Genomic DNA, 18,231 nt, shown 5'->3' with positions numbered 1-18,231 from the left:
CGAGTACTTGTCAGTCTCTCTAGGTCCTAGAAGCCCCCGCTTTGCTGGTATACCACGATGGCAGGGCCTGCATGTAGGAGCTAGATGTAAGCTGAGCGAACTAGAACTCCAGACTTTGTTTTAAAACTAACCGCCTTCTTCGATTGCTGCGACTCACTCACTGGCATCTATCAGCCATTGCAACTCAGCACCCTTCACTATGGCAGCATTACATGGGTAGGTCAGTGAAAATGATACAGGAAACATTGTCTTCTTGCTTACCTCTGTAATACCCTGTTCAGGAACCTGATCACAGTCGGAGTGGGTTGGTCTGTTCAAAGACCTGATCCGTTCCGTATATGATCCCAAAAAAAATCTACCTTCAAACTTGAAGCGTGAAAGCGGCTGATCCGTGTTGCACTCGCTGTATCCGTGGGATGCCGCAGCGGAGCAGTTGTAGCGACCGAGACTGTTGATGATAACGCTGTCCCACATAGGCACGATGCCCGGGGAGGTGTGGTACAGATCGGCGATCTGAAGTGTATACTCCGCTGCAACCTCCTGTTCCCAGGACTGTTGCTTGTCCGCTGGAGCGTGGACGATCAGTGGACCTCGGAGGCCGAACGCGTACTGCGTTGCATGGTGACTGTGCCACCAGAAGGTACCAGCTCGCTCCGGTGTGAACGTGTAGACAGCAGAGCCACCCGCTGGGATTTCACATTGAGTGATGTCCGAGGTGCCGTCCATTTCTTGGGTGCCTAGTTGCTGGAGTCCGTGCCAGTGAAGACAAGTTGGTTCGTTCAGTTCGTTGGTGACAGTCACTTGGACGGTTTGCCCCAATTCGAGCTCAATGAGAGCAAGGGTGGCGACATCACCGTTGATACCGTATTCGGTCAGCGAGACGCCATCACATGCCGTGGAGACGTACGTCACCCGCCAGTCGTAGGTGACTGTAGAATTGTCAGCCGCTGTGTCAGCAATAAAAATACTCAGCAGAGCCACGAAGAAGCGAGCGTAGTCCATGGAGACGGAGGATTGTACTGGAAGTGGTATGGTCCAGTGTTGATGGAAGAGCGCAAATTGAAAAATGACTAGTTCAACCGTAAAGCAAGTATCTCACTTGAAATGGAGGATTATCAAACGATCTTCAATAGACGTCCACCCAGGAGCAACAGTGTAGCCGTCGACTACTAGTCTACACTTCACAATCTCTCGGATCCTACATTTGTTTGCGCTTCCTGTGACTGCAAAGGTCATTTACCCAACCATTCACACCAAATTCAGGCCAAAATTTCAGGCCAGGATCTCGACTGTCTGTCAAGTGAAGGGCTTTGCCTTTGACGGACGGGTACATTCCGGAGATCGAGGACGGAAAAGTCAAGTTTAAATCACCATTCCAACCGGTTGAAGGGTGTCGGGATGGCATCGACGGGAGCGCCGGCGCTTGCGATCGAATCACTGACTCAACATCGTGGAAGCGTACAGTATTGATCCTTTCGATTTCCGTTCGCACTGTAGGTACATGCTCAGAAGCGTTTGCAACGTGCGGCGGCCACGATGGACAAGTTTGTGGAGCCCGTTGTTGAAAACTGACTGCTGACGGACAGCGAGATATTTTCATGTACCTTACGAATACATGAAGCTTCACTTTCATCCTTCCAGCTTGATTCAAACTTTGCATTTCAAGCACGGATTCACGGATGTCAAGACGACCTAAGTCGTCATCTACGGACGTTCTTACGTACTGTGTGCCCACGCGCTTCGTCTTATAGTGTCAATGGCTGAATTGCGAGCGAGGAGGGAAGTGAGGATATCACAAAATGTGACGTGGGAGATATGTCGGGAGCGGCGAGTCCTCAATTCATGGAAACTTCAACGTTTTGAATCGATGCGGTAAACAGTCTGCAGTTCACAATGCTGTGCAATCCTTGAGTTCGATGCCTTGGCACCTAACATTGTAATCTTACAATATAAGAAGTGCTGCATTGTAGCAATACATAGTGGACTGAGCCTCCTACCCAGAATCTCGGTTATACTCCCCACCAATGGTATAGCGAAGACTTACATGTAGGTAGGTTAAAATCAATTCACGTTAATTGATTTATGGGTTGAACCGAGACAAGGTTAAATTTGCGTTAATTAAATAAGTAATACAAATATTCTGTCCTAATACATGTAGTATGGTGCACCAATCAAGAGAAAACGAATTGTGATCCTCGGCTCGGCTACATCGCTTATTCTTGTTGTTGGATTCAGGAATTTATCCTGAGTTAGCTACAGTTTTCGTGGTGCAGCGCCGGGATTTTGACACTGCTACTTGAACTATCGTGGTCATTATCAAATTATTAATCAGCAGCTCCATGCATCCACTAAACTTGTACCTATAAGACACTTTCATGGTCAAGTATTTATACTGGACCTACGCAGCGAATACCCCCAACAATTGTGCGATGTACTCTTGCCGGGGTTCCTTCTGACTTCCAGCGAGGAAATCCAAGGACGAGATCCAGCATCGACAAGGACTGGAGCGGCTTGGTTTAATCTGTGATAATTCGCGTCTTCGTTTTTTAAACAATATAACCATTAAATACGGCACTATTCTAAAATAGTGCCAAATTTACATATCAAGACTAAATTTTACGGGCATCAAGCCCCGAGCGAGTTCAGGAGTGTATAGTTAGGAATTCTAACACAAATACATGACCTCTTTTCCACCCACATACCAAGACTAAACTGGTGAAAATGTCTCCGTAGTGGACTGAAATGATCAAAGTGATTTTGTTCAGTTTGAAAATAATTACCGCAAAAAAGTATTGTTGACTGGTAGAAATGGACAGTATTTTTATTTACTTTTCATCATTTTTGCTTTTCTGGACTCGTACCACTTTCACATTTTTAAAAGTGTTTTCTTTACTCTTTTTTAATTTTCTTTTAAAAAAACACTTTTGTTTATAAAAAAGTGAAAACCAATTCTGAAAAAAGCGTTTTTTACTTTTAAGATTTTTAAAGAAATACGAGTAAAAAGAAGTAATGATAAAACTAAAAAATATTTTGGAAATATAGATTTGAGGGATCCCGCAAAGAGTTTTGTAAATGGTGAAGCTTTGATGGAATATGTCCTAGTAGACTGCTGCCCACCCAACAAGTTGAAGTGCGTGAGACGGAATTCATTGCCACCTCGAAAGCACAATGTATGCTGCATCGAGCAAACCTGGCGTTAACGATAGTTCCAAAGTGAACGATATCCAATTCGGCAACTAAGAATGAAAATCCGTCACTTCACTATTACAGCTTTAGTCTACGGAAAACGGGAGACCCACTACCTCGCTTGGCCTCCCCCATACAAGTTAGAGGTACTCACTCGTCACACAAATTCCTTTGAAGCAGTCTACCCTTACAGGGTGAAGTTTCCGTTGCACACACTCATCAGCATGTTGGACGAGAACGCACCCAGACCTTCGTCATGAAGAACGTCCTCTGCTTCTACGAACAGCATGGCCAACCCAAGCACAAAATGCCAGTCAATGTGGCAGTGCATAAGCCACACGCCCGGGTTGTCGGCGTTCAAGCGGAAGACGACGTAGCCGAGGTCGGTGCAAGCGCCATCAGCGTCGGTCATACACTCGGGCACCGTGAAGACGTCGTGCTGCATAGGTCCGTTCAGCCGCAAGGCCGTCACATTGCCCGCCAGGATGTTATCACGGGAGGCGTGACCACTTCCGACGATCCACGGAGAGTGGGCGTGCAGGTGGAACGGGTGCTGGTCCGGCGTCTCGTTCACCACCACCACTTCAACATGGTCGTTGTGCTTGAGTTTGATAGCGTTGGCCGTGGTTGGTAGCTCCTCTGTCTTAGCGCCTTGGGCGATAGTGAAGAGTGGTGGGCTATCGGGAATCACCAGCGAGCTGAAGTCACCGCCGTCGAGAGCCATGTAACCGAGGAAAGCCGTCGGGTTCGGAGCAAGTACACCAAGCGTAAACTCAGCGACGATACGTTGATCAGGTGCTGTCGGGAGAGTCACTGGAACGGCCGGGTTGTAGTCGAATTCTCCGATAGTCACCTCTGTCGCCCACGCTGACGTCGTCGGGTCTGCCTTTGCTCCAGCTTGGTAATCAATGATAGCGAGTGCGTCGGGGTTGAATCCTTCCGGGACCTGGTCGGCTTCGCGAGCCGTCCAAGGAATGCCGAATGGAGAGTGCACACGCAGCCAGAAGGAGCCAAGCGCCGTATTCTTCCCACCAGTCTGACCTTGCTTCTGGCTCTGGCTTTGACCCTGGCCTTGGCCCTGAGATGCCGACGACTTGGCCTGTACGAGAATGTCATAGCGTTGAGCCACGTTGATCGTCACTGAGTTAACAGGCGTCGAAGGTTTGAGGTAGTCAGCGTCACTTGCCACCACTTGGAACGTGTGGCCGTCAATACTGACTTTGAACGCCGCCATAGCCGACGTGTTGATCAGGCGAAGCAGGTATTTCTTGCCCGGTACGAACTGGAAGCGAGGCAATGGACGACCAGGGCCACACTCGAAACCAGCAGCCTCCGCCACGGTGCAATTGTAGCGCCCGACGTTGTTGATCAGCACGGTGTCCCAGATGGGAGCACCGACCGGCAAGTCGTGGTACCAGTCGGTCAACATGATCGTGTACTCCTTGTAGACATCCTTCTCCCAGCTCTGCTGTAGTTTAGGAGGACAGTGGACGATGAGGGGTCCACGGAGACCGTAGGCGTACTGCACTTCCTCGTGACCGTGGAACCAGAAGGTGCCGCACTTGTCGGGTTTGAATCGGTAGATGGCCGTCACGTTCGGCTGGATCTGGCACTGCGTGATGCCGGAGACGCCGTCCATTTCTTGAGTACCGAATTGCCGCAGCCCGTGCCAGTGGAGACACGTCTGCTCCGTGAGCTTGTTGGTCACGTGCACCTCAACCTCATCGCCGAACGTGACGTTGATAGGGTGGAGATCAGCCAGTTCGTTGTTGATGCCGTAGCCAAATTTGCCCCGAACGCCGTCGAAGATGGTGGTGTTGAGCGTCGTGATGTTCCAGTCGTAGCGGACGACACGGGCCGAAGCTTGAGTGGCGCTGAGAAGAAGAAAACTCAGAGTGGAGAGAAGACCCATCGAAGCTGAAGTCGAAGGTTGGACACGAAGTACTGGGGAGGGGAGTGAAGCTTGAGCAGGAGGAAGCAAATTCCGGAATGAGCTGGAAGTGCCGACGGGCACTGAGTTGATGTGGCCACCAACGTTGCGTCTATCTAGCATCGAGGATGACCATCGATGTTCTAGATGCTGTAGCCACTAGAAAAGAGAAACACAATATTGTCTCTTGCATGTTGAGTTGAGATCATTTTGGTGTCCGAAAGAGACGTGATTTCTTGAAGTTGTCATCAAGACTGAAGAGACGTCTAATCAATTGGATCACAGTGGTGAAAAATCGAACCCGGTCAACGCACATCTGGCGTTTGCTGTATCATACCTGGCACAGCACCGACGATTGATGAAGATTCAATCCACGAAAGACGCCGCCATGGGTTGACGCCGTCCAATGAACGTCACCCCGAAAATTTCTGTCAAGAGCAGCATCGATGTTGTCTCCACCGCCGGGTACATTTTCGAATCGTGAATGAAGCATTTCCTTCACCTGGTCGAGGTGAAGCGACTTTGCTAAAAAGAAACACTCTACGCTGATTACATCGCAATTGGGTTACCGCAAACAAATTTCGAATCGTGACGTTTCAGTGGTGATCCTCTTGGAAAAGCTGGCAACCTACAGTCGGCGATCGATTGAAGAAACTACAACAGGGCTTCAGTATTAGGTGGCTACGCTAAACCAAAGATACGCGGTAGTTGTCTTCATGGACGCCTGAGTCGTCAGCCTGGAGGCAACAATGGCCATTTACGCCGCTCCTTTCCTCAGTCAAATGCTGCCCTGTCCTCTGAATCTTCCACCACTTCAACGATCTTCCGGGATACAGAGCGTTTAACCTCGCTGGCGTTGCTCTCACTCTCCATTTCGCCTCCCCGGCGCCCAAAGTAACTCGCCATGGGTTTTCTGGTCCTCTTGACGCTCTTCTGCCTCGCCATTCACCACACTGCCAACGCGGCTTCTTGCATGGAGGCTGTAGTTTACTACGACTTCCGAGTCACGTACATCACTTCCGCTTTCGACGGCGTCGCGCTTACCTCGTTCGGCATCAATGACCGCCCGGCTCACGAAGCTCTGATCGAGGCGACTCTGGGGCAACAAGTCCAGGTGACCGTCACTAACGAACTGGACGAGCCCACGTGTCTACACTGGCATGGACTCAGGCAGCTCGGCACCCAGGAGATGGACGGACTCTCGGGCATCACACAGTGCTACATTCCTCCCAACACCACCGCACTGTACCATTTCGAACCGGACAAGGCCGGTAGCTTCTGGTGGCACAGTCACCACAGTACTCAGTACCCGTACGGTCTCCGTGGACCTCTGGTGGTCCACCCTCGCGAGGACCAACTACAACCGTGGGAGATGGACATCTACGCCGAATACAACGTCCAACTGGCGGACATTTACCACGGAGATCCAGGTGTGCCGCCCATGTGGGACTCCGTCTTGATCAACAACCGTGGCCGCTACAATTGCACCGCTGCAGCCACGCATGGCTTCACTGAGTGCTCAGAAGACCAGCCACTCACTCGATTTCGCTTCGAAACGGGTAAAACGTATCTTCTCCGTCTCATGTCCATGAGTGCACTGGCCCCGTTCGAGTTCAGCATCGACGAGCATCAACTCCGCGTCATTGCAGCGGACGGAGACTCACTCGAGCCATCTGAGCTCATCACCAACATCACTATTAACATCGGACAGAGATACGATCTCCTAGTGACGGCCAAGAATGCCACGGATAAACCCATCGGCTCCTTCTGGATGAGAGCGACGGGTCTCAATGGTCTGCCCTGGACAGCAGCGACTGGAGCTAACGCTGGTGAAGGCTTCAACGCCAACGGTCTGGCCATCGTGTACTACGAAGAGGACGACGTATCAGAGCCCACCACGCAGCGTTGGAACGAGACGTCGACAGTCGGTGAGTTCGAGTTCACGCCTGTGAACGTCACCACGTTGCCTGGAACACCGGACGATCGGTTGATCATCGAGTTCCTCTTCCCTGGTATCGGCCAGATCGCAGTCGACGGGAGCGGCTTCAACCAGTTCCTCGTGCCGGAGTTTGCGCCTCTCCTCACTATCGCCGATGGGATGACCACAGCAGAGCTGCCCGTCACGACCATTCCGCGCGAGATTTTCTACGGTGACCACGTGGAGATCGTTCTGGTCAATGAGCAGAACGAACAGCATCCGTTCCATCTGCACGGCCACTCGCCGTGGGTGGTTGGAAGTGGCCAGGCCACGCTGGCTGACGTGCAGAGTAATACTGTCCCCGTTGAAGCTTTCCGGTGCCATGTTTCGCGACGTGTACACTGTTCCAGCCTGTCCGACTGACGACACCAACGCGTGCACGGGAGTTGGATACGTCGTGCTACGGGTGGAGGCGGACAACCCGGGCGTGTGGATGATGCACTGCCACATCGACTGGCACCTGGAAGGCGGTTTGGCCATGATCTTCGTTGAAGGAGAGGCCCAGCTACAACAAGCAGGCGTCGACGCCTTCTCCAACAGCATCTTGAGCGTCTGTGGCAGCAACTTCACCGGAGCTCCGTTCAACACGACCACAACCGTCACCGTACCGTAGTTTTGAGGTCCATTCGTGCAAGAATTGAGAGAGTTTGAGGTCCGTTTGAGATGCTAAAGACCACCAATCGCACCTTTTCACCTTGATGCGTCTCCTTGCCTCTCCTTAACGACCCTGGGTAAAGCTCCATGCGGCCGTCAGCAAGCGTTTATCCCCCGTGTACGCGTCATAAGGATTGCGCGGCGGAGATCTGCTCCACCCCCGCGATTGGCCAAAAACTGTCTTACCGCCTTCAGGTTTCTCGACAATGGACACAGCACTTGATGCTCATGAAGACCAAGCAGTCCGTGACCGCTGTACGTCGCCGAATACAGTGCTTGAACGACTCGGTCCCTTGGCCACTCGCCAATTGACCTCGTGGTGACGGACACCGCGAACCTTTGAAGACTCTACATAATGACTCCTGTTCCTCCCGATGCGAAGGTGTGGCTCGTGACAGGCTGCGCCTCTGGCTTGGGGCGTGAGGTGGTGCTGGCTGCCCTGGCGCATGGAGACTGCGTGATCGCCACGGCTCGCAACCCGGAGCGACTGGCTGATCTCGAGAAGAAAGGCGCTCGGACGCTGGCGCTGGATGTGACCGCCAGCCAAGACGAACTGAACGCGGTGGCGGCCCATGCGCTGGGCATGTATGGAACTATCGACGTGCTAGTGAATAACGCGGCGTATCTGCTTGAAGGCGCCATCGAAGAGTGCAGGTGAGCTCTTCGCGATACCTACTTTTGAAGGGACACTTTTCGGTGACAGATTCTGACTCGATCTGACTCACGATATCTTGATTTTTGTATGTCTCAGTGAGCAAGAGGTGCTGGACCAGTACAACACCAATGTCTTCGGTATGCTGCGCGTCCTGCGTGCTGTATTGCCACATATGCGCGAGAAGCGCTCGGGTGTTGTAGCCAATGTGGGATCGGCTGGTGGTTGGAAGGGGATCCCCGGCATTGGACTCTACGGATCGACCAAGTTTGCCATTGCTGGTATCACGTTGGCTCTTCGCGAGGAAATGGCTCCACTCGGCATTGAAGTGACGGTCGTGGAGCCTGGAGCCTTTCGTACGTCCATCTTGGGCAAGGGTTTCATTCCTGCGAAGACTCCGATCAAGGACTTTGCACCGCTCACGCAGCCGCTGACAACGCACGTTGCTAACTTCAGTGGCAAGCAACCAGGAGACCCCGCCAAGGCCGCGCAGCTCATGGTCGAGGCGTTGACCAAGACTGGACGCTGTAAGGGTAAGGCATTGCCTAGTAGACTTCTTCTTGGCAAGGATGCCGTGAAGCTTGGACAGGGCGTACTAGAGCAGAACAAACGAGAGCTGGATGAGTGGGCAGAGCTGTCGGGGTCGACAGACTTCGCGGACAGCTGCAAGCCGTAGATTCGTCCTCATTAGAGTTAATAAACAGTCGAGTTTAAAGTGTTCACAGAGCTGTAAACCAATGTCGACGTCGTTGAAGATTGCCGAGGTCTTCTGCGAGCCGTGTGATGAGTCCTCCATGTCAACGTCGTTCACGTGAGCCCATAATACTCACGGGATCCATCCAAATCTCACGAGATGCAGACCAGAAACCAGCAAGAATTCGCCGCGGACTCAGGTTCACTTCTTATTTTCTCTGTGCGCAGATACCGCTCGCTTTCTCACTATGACTGAGCGCAAGGTGTGGCTCGTGACTGCGTGCTCTTCGGGTTTCGGCAAGGAGATTGTCCTCGCGGCACTCGCGCGTGGAGACCACGTCATCGCTACGGCTCGAGATGCCAGCAAGCTGCAAGACCTCGTGGACCAGGGAGCCCGCGCGCTTGCGCTGGACGTGACGGCGAGTGATGCCGATCTCAAGAAGGTGGTCGAGAAGGCTCTAAGCTTCTACGGCACAATCGACATCCTCGTCAACAACGCGGCGTTCCTTCTTGGTGGCGCGATCGAGGAATGCTCGGACGAAGAAGCATACAAACAATACAACACAAACGTCTTTGGAGTCCTGCGCATGCTGCGTGCTGTGCTGCCTCACATGCGCGCCAAGAGATCGGGGGTCGTGGCCAATATTGGCTCAGCGAGTGGCTGGTTCGGCCTCAAGACGATGGGCGTGTACGGCTCCACTAAGTTCGCTCTGGCCGGACTCACGTTGGCTCTGCGTGCTGAGCTCGAGCCATTTAACATCGACGTGACGATCATTGAACCGGGTTCGTTCCGCACGGCCATCCTGGGCAAAGGTTTCTCGGCGATGAAGAAGTCCATCCCCGACTACCTCCCAATCACGCAGCCTTTGCACGATCGCATTAACCGCGTGAACTCTGAGGCTGAAGAGGAGAAGCAGCCTGGTGATCCGGCTAAAGGAGCTCAAGTCATCGTGGAGGTGCTCACGAAAACTGGTCGCTGTGTCGGTAAGACGATCCCAAGCCGCATGCTGCTCGGTAAGGACGCTGTGATGATCGGAGACAATGTGTTGACGGAGAACCGACGTGAATTCGACTTCTGGGCCGAATTGGCAGCATCAACGGACCACGACGATATCCAGGCTAGACTGTGAGAAGGTGAAAATGCTTTGAAAAATAGCAAGTAGAAGCGATAAATTCAAGTGAAGAAGTGAATAAAACGAAAGGATTTCGTGGGTCAAGGAGTGTATTGTTTGTTGTTTTACCGTTACCAAGGTACACCTTGTACTACAAGCTCTTCGACCTTCCTTTACCGCGCATTTTGTTGACGCTTGCTTTCGTTGACTTACAGAGTTGTGGTTGTGTTGCTTTCGCCCGCAACGGTGCACTTGGGAAGGACACCTTTCGTCCTCAAGTCTGCAATGATCGACTGAGAAGGGATCCCTCCATTCAGACACCCGCCGCAATGGTGCAACGCGATCACGGTGTTGTCACTCGTCGCAATAATCGGTGAGCCGGATGAACCTTCTTGAGTATCAACGTAGTAGCCCACATCGTCATCGCGGCATTCCGTGACCGTAAGCGATTCAACACGCCCAGGTTGGCCATTGTGGAGCCACGCAATGCGCTTGCCGTAGCCCAGTGGATGCTGAGGAATGTAGATGTCCTCATTCAACACTGCTCCAGTGCCGCGGAACTGCAGATACCCAGTCTTCTCGTACACTCCAGAGAAGTTCGTTAAGCTCATGTTGACCCCAAGACGGACGAGTGCATAGTCCAAATCCTCCGATACTGCTATAAGCGTTGTACCCGCCACACCAGCAGATCCAGGACAACCGCCACGTGTATCACAAGTCTCACTGCCACGACAGCTCTCGGACTCCGCGAAAAACTCCACTTTAGTGTTTAGAGCGTCTTGGTTGTTACCAATACAATGTTGGTTGGTGATCAAGTGACCTTCACAACCTACCAGCCAGCCCGTGCAGTAGGCGATCTCCATACCGTTCTCCTTTATGATTGACAAGCGGGCTACAGGCTGAGACTTAAGCAACATGACTGCCCCTTCCTCGCTGTTGGTTGAGCTAGGAGCACAAGCAGCTTCGACAGACTCGTCAGTGCCACACAAACTCTCGTTATTGATATCGTCATCGTCATCTGTCGCGTTAGCCGTACTGGTCAAGGGTACTTTGATCGCGTCCTGCAGATGTTGAGCTTCTTCCACTAGCTCCTTGGGAGAGAATAGTAGTTCGTTTACTGCGAAGCCTCTGCACGAAGTCGAATTGGCTTTATCTGGAGCTGAGGCTTTGAAAAGCTCCAGAGTGACGCCCGACCCAGCGATACCAGTGGAGTAGAACTTGCCCGTTGCGTTCTTCCCCGACAGCGCTGCCACTGGATGCGAAGTGGCGTCAGACGCTCTGATCACCAACACATCGGCTTCTGGGAGATTGAATTGCTTGAAATGCAGCACGTAGATACCCTTCCCGAGTCCAGGATCAAGTTGCAGACGATAGGAAGGCTCCGTTGCAGTCGCTTTCGGTAGCGCTGAATAGTTGGAGAACTTGCATCCCGCACCGACAAGGAGTTCAACCACGTGGCCCGTAGTCTGCGCGACGACGCCCACAAGTGCAACTGCAGTGAGTAGAATGACAATTGGCCACTGCATCCTGGGGGGCATCGTCCGGCAAATCGGAGAGTGGTGTAACGCATTTGTGAGCAAGTACATTGAGATTGAAAGAGAAAGCGTTGCTATGATGGACGTGTAGTACTGCCGAAGAAACTTACTAGATCACGTGCTTCTGCATCATGTGTCTAAACTCCTCAATATCAATCTTCCCGTCTCCATTACGGTCCATCTGATAGACAAGCTCGCGAACATCTTCGTGATCTAGTACCTCGCCTAGAGTCTCGAAGATTGACACGAACTCGTCCACAGAGATAGCGCCACTGCCGTCGGCATTAATCATGCCGAAGATCTCCTCCACTATACCCTCCTTTGAGAGAGCACTTTCTTGAATCCTCGTGCTGCACCAGTTATGAAATGCCTCGAACGTCACTTCTTGCGGAGTGTCGAGCGACAAACTCCTGCTACTATCACCGCCTTCACTGCTATTACCCACGATCATGAGATCCAACATGAGTCGATTCAGTTGATTTTCATCTAAGTCATGCGTGATGGCAAGTAATAAACTCGCCAATTCACCTCTCGATACTGTGCCAGATCCGTCGACGTCGAAGAGGCAAAAAACGGTGTGGATTTCGCGACGTCGCATTTCTCGATGGTAGGCATCGCCCCGCTTTTCTCGAGATGCATATCTTGAGCTGTTGGAACTATTCGTAGTATCTTTTGCTGTAAATCTTTGAGGAAACTTGAAATTCTTCGCTGTCGCCAATAGTTTTACAATTCCTTCGGTATTATGAAAACGTGAGCTTTCTCGAAGATGAATCTTCATTTCAGCAACAAATCGAAGAGTTCGTAGCGTCTGACGAGCACGCAGTAGTCGAGCTACCAGTACAATTGTCCTTGTGTTCTTCATGTGCTCCACGTTAAAGGCTAAAAGCCCTTCGCGAGCAATTCGTGCAGACATGCTTGGAACTGTGAAGGTGGGGGTGAGGAAGAGGAGATAAAGCACCGTAACCAGTACTTGGCTCCCTCCGTAAAGTTCCTTGATATGCTTTAGCTCACGCAACAAGAAAACCGAGAAGTGAAGAGCTGTGAGCAGGAACACGAGACGTGTCGAGAAGAGAGCAAACTTGACGCCGTCGCCACGCCCACCGCCTAGAATTAGACTCCGTTGGTATTTCTCGAGTTCTTTTGTGGACATCTCTCGTCCTTCATGTGGTAGCTGCTTCAGATACGCCGGAATCAAGTCTTGGCCATCGTCTACCATGCCGTTTGAACTAGTTTGTCCCTCTAACAACCAGGTATTGTTGGTCTGTATGATAGCAAGCGGTGGTAACTCGTGCAAGGCACGCCACTCAGTGTCCCGTCGTACACGCTCAGCATCGTTCTGCAGTCTCGAAGGTGTCAATAATTCCCTCATAGCGTGCACTCGTCGATACACGAAGTCATTCAGCGCGATTAACAGGAATCCAGAAACGGTTAGTATCGCAACTTCCCCGTCCGGCCCGGCAGCCCAACAGCAGACTAGCAACACCACGAGAATTACATCTAGAGCGATCCAAGTTGCCATATCAATCTCGATAAGCCTGCCCATGACTTCGCCAGAGATAATTTTCAGATAGGAGTGAAACGGAAAGCGACAATCTTCGCCTTGTAGCTGGAAATCTCTGGCCAGTTGACGCGCTATTTCTTCATCTGGATGGTTAGAACGATAGTCCATGAATCGTTGACGCAACGAAAGATAAGCCATTTCACGCTCCGCCTTGCGCGCAGCGGCAGATCGTGTCCAGGACAGTCGCTCTAGCCAAAATTGCGAAGGCTCCGTAGCTATGACGTACTCGGATAGGACTGACGGAATATCCACAGCGCTTTTTTCAAACTCAAACCATTCGTGTTGCACTCGTGTCCCGAAGCGCACAAGTGCAAGACAAAGGACGAGGAAAATGACGACGAATAGAAACAAAGTCATGTGCAGCCGCTCGATTATTTCCTTGAGTTCTTCGTCATCCCCGAACAACGTACTCGATAACCGAGGCATCATTTCCAACTGGCTGACCACGAACAATAAGAGACCGATAAACCCTAGCGTTGTCAACTCGTTAAAGACCGACTTCAGGAAGGGTATGTTGGCTTCGTCCGTCGTCTTGTATAGCATCTCCGTTCCGACCTCGAAGAAAATGGAGACTGCGATGAGAATAGTGACTGTGACTGCCGCTACAAGAGTGATTCGCCCGCTATCCGCCTCCGTTTCCTGTTCTACATGCTTGGTGTAGTCCTTGGTTTCTTCCGATGCGTTTACTGTGACGACGTGGACGAATATTAAGACCCAGAGAAGTACTAGCGACCAGAGCAGTCCGTGAGTCCGTCTTGTCATTTTGAGCTTGAATTGCAGAATGAAAGAAAGAACGCGGTGCCAATAAGGCTCGGTCTCCTCGTAACCAGTGGAGCACACTCGGCAATGCAGAGGTAATCACTGGAAATGCATAAACAACAGTTCTACTGGAGTAGAATTTATTTTTTTTCGGCTGTTCACCAGAGTAAACATGTGACGGATGTTACTACCAGATACTTCGAAGTAAGCAACACCCAGCCCTCATTGGCCCAATTCTAACCGCGCACCAAGGCTCAGTCAATGAACTCTGGACTCCAGAGTTCATTGACTGAGCCTTGGTGCAGAGTCTGGAGCGAAGCGTAACAGTAATATAATGATAAAAGTCGAAATGTTGAGTTTGTGTAAAAAGCGGAGGTGGGTCCTTGTTGCTTAAGCTTGTCGTAGCGGAAATGCCACCCGTGCGTTACGTGCATGGGAACACATTCGACATGACGTTAAGTAGAGCTTCGATTTTGCGTTTACTGGTATTAATATTGTTGGCGACTTCGGTGGTTGCCCAAGTGGAGGTGATCATCTCGACATTTGTAACCATTCGAGATTTATAAAAAATGAACCGAGAGAACGCATCCTGTACAAGCAGTTTCAAAATTATTTACTTTGTCGTCAGGACAAGCAGCGGCAAATGTATGCTACAATGGATTGCTTCTTTACAACATCAAACATACAAAGAAAACAAGATTAAACTCAAGAGTGATTGTTTTTGCTGTTAGAAACATGAGGTCACGAACAATTCAACATAAACGTTGAAGTTGGCTATCTGTCAGCTCATCTACAGTTGAGGGTAGACGGACAAGGGGCCGATGATGCCGCACGTGCCGGTGCTTCTGGTGCCGGCGCCGCGCTTGAGTCGCATGTAGCCATCCTCGCCCCACTGCGTGCCCCACGAGTTCTTGATCTTGAAGAAGGACGGCGAGTAGCCCACAGCCAGCACAGCATGGTCGAGCTGCGTCGTCGAGCAGTAGGACACGATGCCGCTCTTGTACTGCTTCCACGTGGGGTTGTCAGCCGCGACACCCACAGCCACGGGTTGAGCGCTGATGGCTTGGACCAATCCGGCATCAGTACGAGGAACTGCCACCACCTTGCGGATGTTCACCGGTTCACGGCTGCAAGACGACTTGCACGTCTGATGATAGCCCAAGTCGCCCGACACGTACGGGTAGGCTTCCTGAGTGCAGACGCCACCGGATTGTTGAATGTAGGTCAATGCGGTGCTGGGCCAGCCTCCGTCACAAGCATACGAAGTCTTGTCGCAGTCCACCACTTGCTGGTCCGACAGAAGCGTGAGAGGCTTGCCAGAGAGGCAAATGGCGCTCTCGAGAGCGGCCACGGCTGCGAATGCCCAGCAGGAACCGCAATCGCCTTGGTTCTTGACTGGAGCAACACACCCCGAAGTAGTCCAGTCTTTGTCAGTAGGGGAAGCAGTCAAGTTCAGCGGCACTTCATCAGCGAACGAAGTGGCCTTGAGAGCTCCAGAGTCGCGTTGGTAGGACTCTCCAATAAATTTGGCAAACTCCTCGTGCGTCAGCAGCGTAAACGGCGTGTCAGTGGAGAAAACTGCATCCGGGTTCGCCGCTTGAGCATCTTCGACCAACAGCTTCGAGAGGAAGAAACGACGCAGTTCCTCGTCGGTCGTGTTTTTCGAGGACGGAGTGGGAAGGAAGCCATGCTCCTTAGCGTACTGCCCAGCCTCGCTTTGCTTCCATGCATTCAACTCGGACCGAAGAGCGGCCCCTTCTTGGAGGAACTGGTCCATACGGTCCGTCGGGACAGCAGGAGCGGCCGCGTCTGCGGTGGTCACAATAGCAGCGAGGGCGAGCAGAAGCACGGTGTTCATCTCGACGTGATAGGGGGGGGGGGGTTGCTGGAAAGTCGCAAATTTGAAAATGAACTTCGGCTCCGAGTCGGAGTTGCAGTGCTCGGAGTCTCCGACCGCGAGTTGTCATGCATTCATGCCGGACAAACTGCGCCAAGATGTCAACCGCTTCAACCACTTCAACTGCTTCAATCGCTTCAACCGCTCAGTCGTAATCAGATTTTGACAGCCAAATTCCCTTGAACTTCCATTACTTCGATTTTAATTCTCTACTCGGTCAACAGCATCAATAGTCGAAGTTTTCACGAGGGTGGCTGTACCCTCTTGGTTAGATCTGATGTGTATAGCTGTAACTACAAGACGATCCCCTTGTAGAGACGGTGGGCGTCATTGCTACCGGGGCCAATCCTAACTCATGCTCGATCATGCTCGACGAATATATCCGTAATTAGGTTTTAATTGCGAGACGATTGCTCGCGCAGCTCAAGCTGACCGCCCATCAGTCTACGCCACCGCGATGTGCATCACTACTTGGGCTGAATGTGTTTTGCGGGATTGCTGTATATAGCTAGTATATACTATATCCAACCTCTACAGTTGTTCTGCTAGGGTCAGGACCAGATACTTTAGTTGACTAGTCTGCACTTTACCCGTTTCTAACAAGCTTACTGAATACCACTTTTTCGTGCACTGCCCTCCCCACTCGTTCGCGGTGCGAATCATGCCTCTCTCGCTGTTCGTCCTTCCTACGCGTCACTTTTGTACCGCTCACCATTTGAACCAGTTGTTGGAGACCCCTATCCGATACCGGTGCACCAATGAGTCGTTGATATACCCCGGTCACCCAGCTATGACTTATCGTTCTACTTTTCTGGACCATCACCGTAGTAGTGACCCAGATCGCGACGATCCGATTACAATGCATAAGAGCAATTTTAGGTTTGTGACAAGCGCACTTACACACGCTAACCTGGGTTGTCTGCTTTCTTGAGATGACCTCCATATCGCTCTAAGATAATTTTAGTGTTTTAAGGCGGCGATTCTTGGCGAGCTCAAAGTAAGTCCAGCTGTCTTTAAATTGAGTGGTGTTGACTCTTTCACATTCAGAAATTGGGTTTTATTTGTTCTGTTTCGGGCAATGATCCCACTCAGACAGGAACATTTCATTTGGTTGCAAATCGTACCACCGATATCTGCTTTTTGAACTGTACAGAAGCGGTTGCTGTTGTGGTTCGTCTTCGACGCCGTCACGCACCAGAAGCAACATGTGAATGCACGCTGGTGGGCTTCCCCACGATCAAGACTTCTGGTGTCAGCAAGATCACGACTCGCTTAAGCGTGGCCTCGAAGTCAATACGCAATGATAGTGAAAGGGTTAACCCTTTTAAGAAGAAGCGCCTCGGTTCTTCATGATGAAACATAGATTTACGGTAGCAACCAGCATCACGTCGAGATGAATCTTGAGCGATCTGCTGTTTGCATTGTAAAAAAGAAGTACAAAGAAGAATCTTTGCCTTAAAATAAAAACGTGGATAAAACTAAGAGCGATAATCATTGGAACGACATCACCCGCTTACGTTGTTGCCTTTAGCACACGATTCTATCCGAATGGATCATCGCTACCACGTTTGTTTGTTGCAGGTAGAATCATATAATTAGCGCCCGCTTTCACGCGTGTATATTTTCGTGGTATGTTATTATCTCCACAGCTAGCAATCAAAGATGGCTATCACAAAGCTACGGTAAGAAACACTCTACGAAAGTACGAGCACAATAATGCACATTTTCGCTGCAAAAAGAATAGTATCAAAAAATGTTAATTTGCAGTTATATTTTTGGAACGTAATTCACTGCATGCAGCACATGGATTTGTTGGAAGCAGGGTCAATAAAGACCTGCTTTATCAGTTGCGATGCAGACGAGGGGGAGATGCTCTTTGCAGGGGCGGCCAAAACGAGAAGTGATGAGGTTGCCGCCCCGCGCAGTTCGAGCAGTTGAGAGCGGAGCTCCCATAGACTGCCCTACTCTGCGTTTATACTAAAGTTTGCAAAGTAACATATCCTATCCTAAATCATATTCTAAAACACAGTAATACCTGTTACACTCACCCCAGAAGTCGTCCGTTCAGGGATAGCCAGCCATTCGGAAATTTGCTCGGGTGAGCCAACACGTTCCTGGTGGCATCTGTACGGCTCCAAAGTATCGATGCTTCGAACGACGCTAGATACGGGCAGAGCTGGTCCCTCTCTGAGATTGCCACCGGTTAGAACCATGGTCCAGCAAAGTTCCAACCAAGGAGTGCTTGTGCCGCCACTTCAGGGAAGCGTGGCGGCC

The 18,231-nt window shown here is 51.1% G+C and overlaps 8 protein-coding genes across 8 annotated transcripts in view; 3 read left to right on the top strand and 5 right to left on the bottom strand.

Annotated features, from left to right (window-relative positions):
• Window positions 1–1,002, bottom strand: part of PPTG_11320 (hypothetical protein) — a gene marked incomplete at both ends in the record, with an annotated part of 2,066 nt that extends 1,064 nt beyond the window's left edge. Inside the window, one exon of the mRNA XM_008906609.1 lies at window positions 262–1,002. Within this exon, the coding sequence (XP_008904857.1) occupies window positions 262–1,002 (741 nt within the window). The remainder of the gene's footprint in view (window positions 1–261) is intronic.
• Window positions 1,003–3,373: 2,371 nt separating this feature from the next.
• PPTG_11319 (hypothetical protein) lies at window positions 3,374–5,098 on the bottom strand (the record flags this gene model as incomplete). The annotated part of the gene is made up of 1 exon (XM_008906608.1): window positions 3,374–5,098. The coding sequence occupies one exon, from the start codon at window positions 5,096–5,098 to the stop codon at window positions 3,374–3,376; it is 1,725 nt and encodes a 574-aa protein (XP_008904856.1).
• A 922-nt stretch (window positions 5,099–6,020) lies between these two features.
• On the top strand, window positions 6,021–7,788 carry PPTG_11318 (hypothetical protein; the record flags this gene model as incomplete). The annotated part of the gene is made up of 2 exons (XM_008906607.1): window positions 6,021–7,383; window positions 7,445–7,788. The coding sequence occupies 2 exons, from the start codon at window positions 6,021–6,023 to the stop codon at window positions 7,705–7,707; spliced, it is 1,626 nt and encodes a 541-aa protein (XP_008904855.1). The 3' UTR covers window positions 7,708–7,788.
• A 315-nt stretch (window positions 7,789–8,103) lies between these two features.
• On the top strand, window positions 8,104–9,127 carry PPTG_11317 (hypothetical protein; the record flags this gene model as incomplete). Its single annotated transcript, XM_008906606.1, has 2 exons — window positions 8,104–8,402; window positions 8,500–9,127. The coding sequence occupies 2 exons, from the start codon at window positions 8,104–8,106 to the stop codon at window positions 9,074–9,076; spliced, it is 876 nt and encodes a 291-aa protein (XP_008904854.1). The 3' UTR covers window positions 9,077–9,127.
• A 135-nt stretch (window positions 9,128–9,262) lies between these two features.
• Window positions 9,263–10,308, top strand: PPTG_11316 (hypothetical protein). Its single transcript, XM_008906605.1, has one exon. It carries the CDS (start codon window positions 9,342–9,344, stop codon window positions 10,221–10,223), a length of 882 nt encoding a protein of 293 aa, XP_008904853.1. The 5' UTR covers window positions 9,263–9,341; the 3' UTR covers window positions 10,224–10,308.
• Window positions 10,309–10,414: 106 nt separating this feature from the next.
• PPTG_11315 (hypothetical protein) lies at window positions 10,415–11,731 on the bottom strand (the record flags this gene model as incomplete). The annotated part of the gene is made up of 1 exon (XM_008906604.1): window positions 10,415–11,731. One exon carries the CDS (start codon window positions 11,729–11,731, stop codon window positions 10,415–10,417), a length of 1,317 nt encoding a protein of 438 aa, XP_008904852.1.
• Window positions 11,732–11,849: 118 nt separating this feature from the next.
• On the bottom strand, window positions 11,850–14,063 carry PPTG_11314 (hypothetical protein; the record flags this gene model as incomplete). Its single annotated transcript, XM_008906603.1, has 1 exon — window positions 11,850–14,063. The coding sequence occupies one exon, from the start codon at window positions 14,061–14,063 to the stop codon at window positions 11,850–11,852; it is 2,214 nt and encodes a 737-aa protein (XP_008904851.1).
• Window positions 14,064–14,850: 787 nt separating this feature from the next.
• On the bottom strand, window positions 14,851–15,918 carry PPTG_11313 (hypothetical protein; the record flags this gene model as incomplete). The annotated part of the gene is made up of 1 exon (XM_008906602.1): window positions 14,851–15,918. The coding sequence occupies one exon, from the start codon at window positions 15,916–15,918 to the stop codon at window positions 14,851–14,853; it is 1,068 nt and encodes a 355-aa protein (XP_008904850.1).
• Between the last annotated feature and the right edge of the window lie 2,313 nt (window positions 15,919–18,231).

The sequence above is a fragment of the Phytophthora parasitica genome (genome assembly GCF_000247585.1).
Source record: "Phytophthora parasitica INRA-310 unplaced genomic scaffold supercont2.24, whole genome shotgun sequence".
In the NCBI taxonomy this organism is placed as follows: domain Eukaryota; phylum Oomycota; class Peronosporomycetes; order Peronosporales; family Peronosporaceae; genus Phytophthora; species Phytophthora nicotianae.
This window is presented reverse-complemented; position numbering and strand designations above follow the sequence as displayed.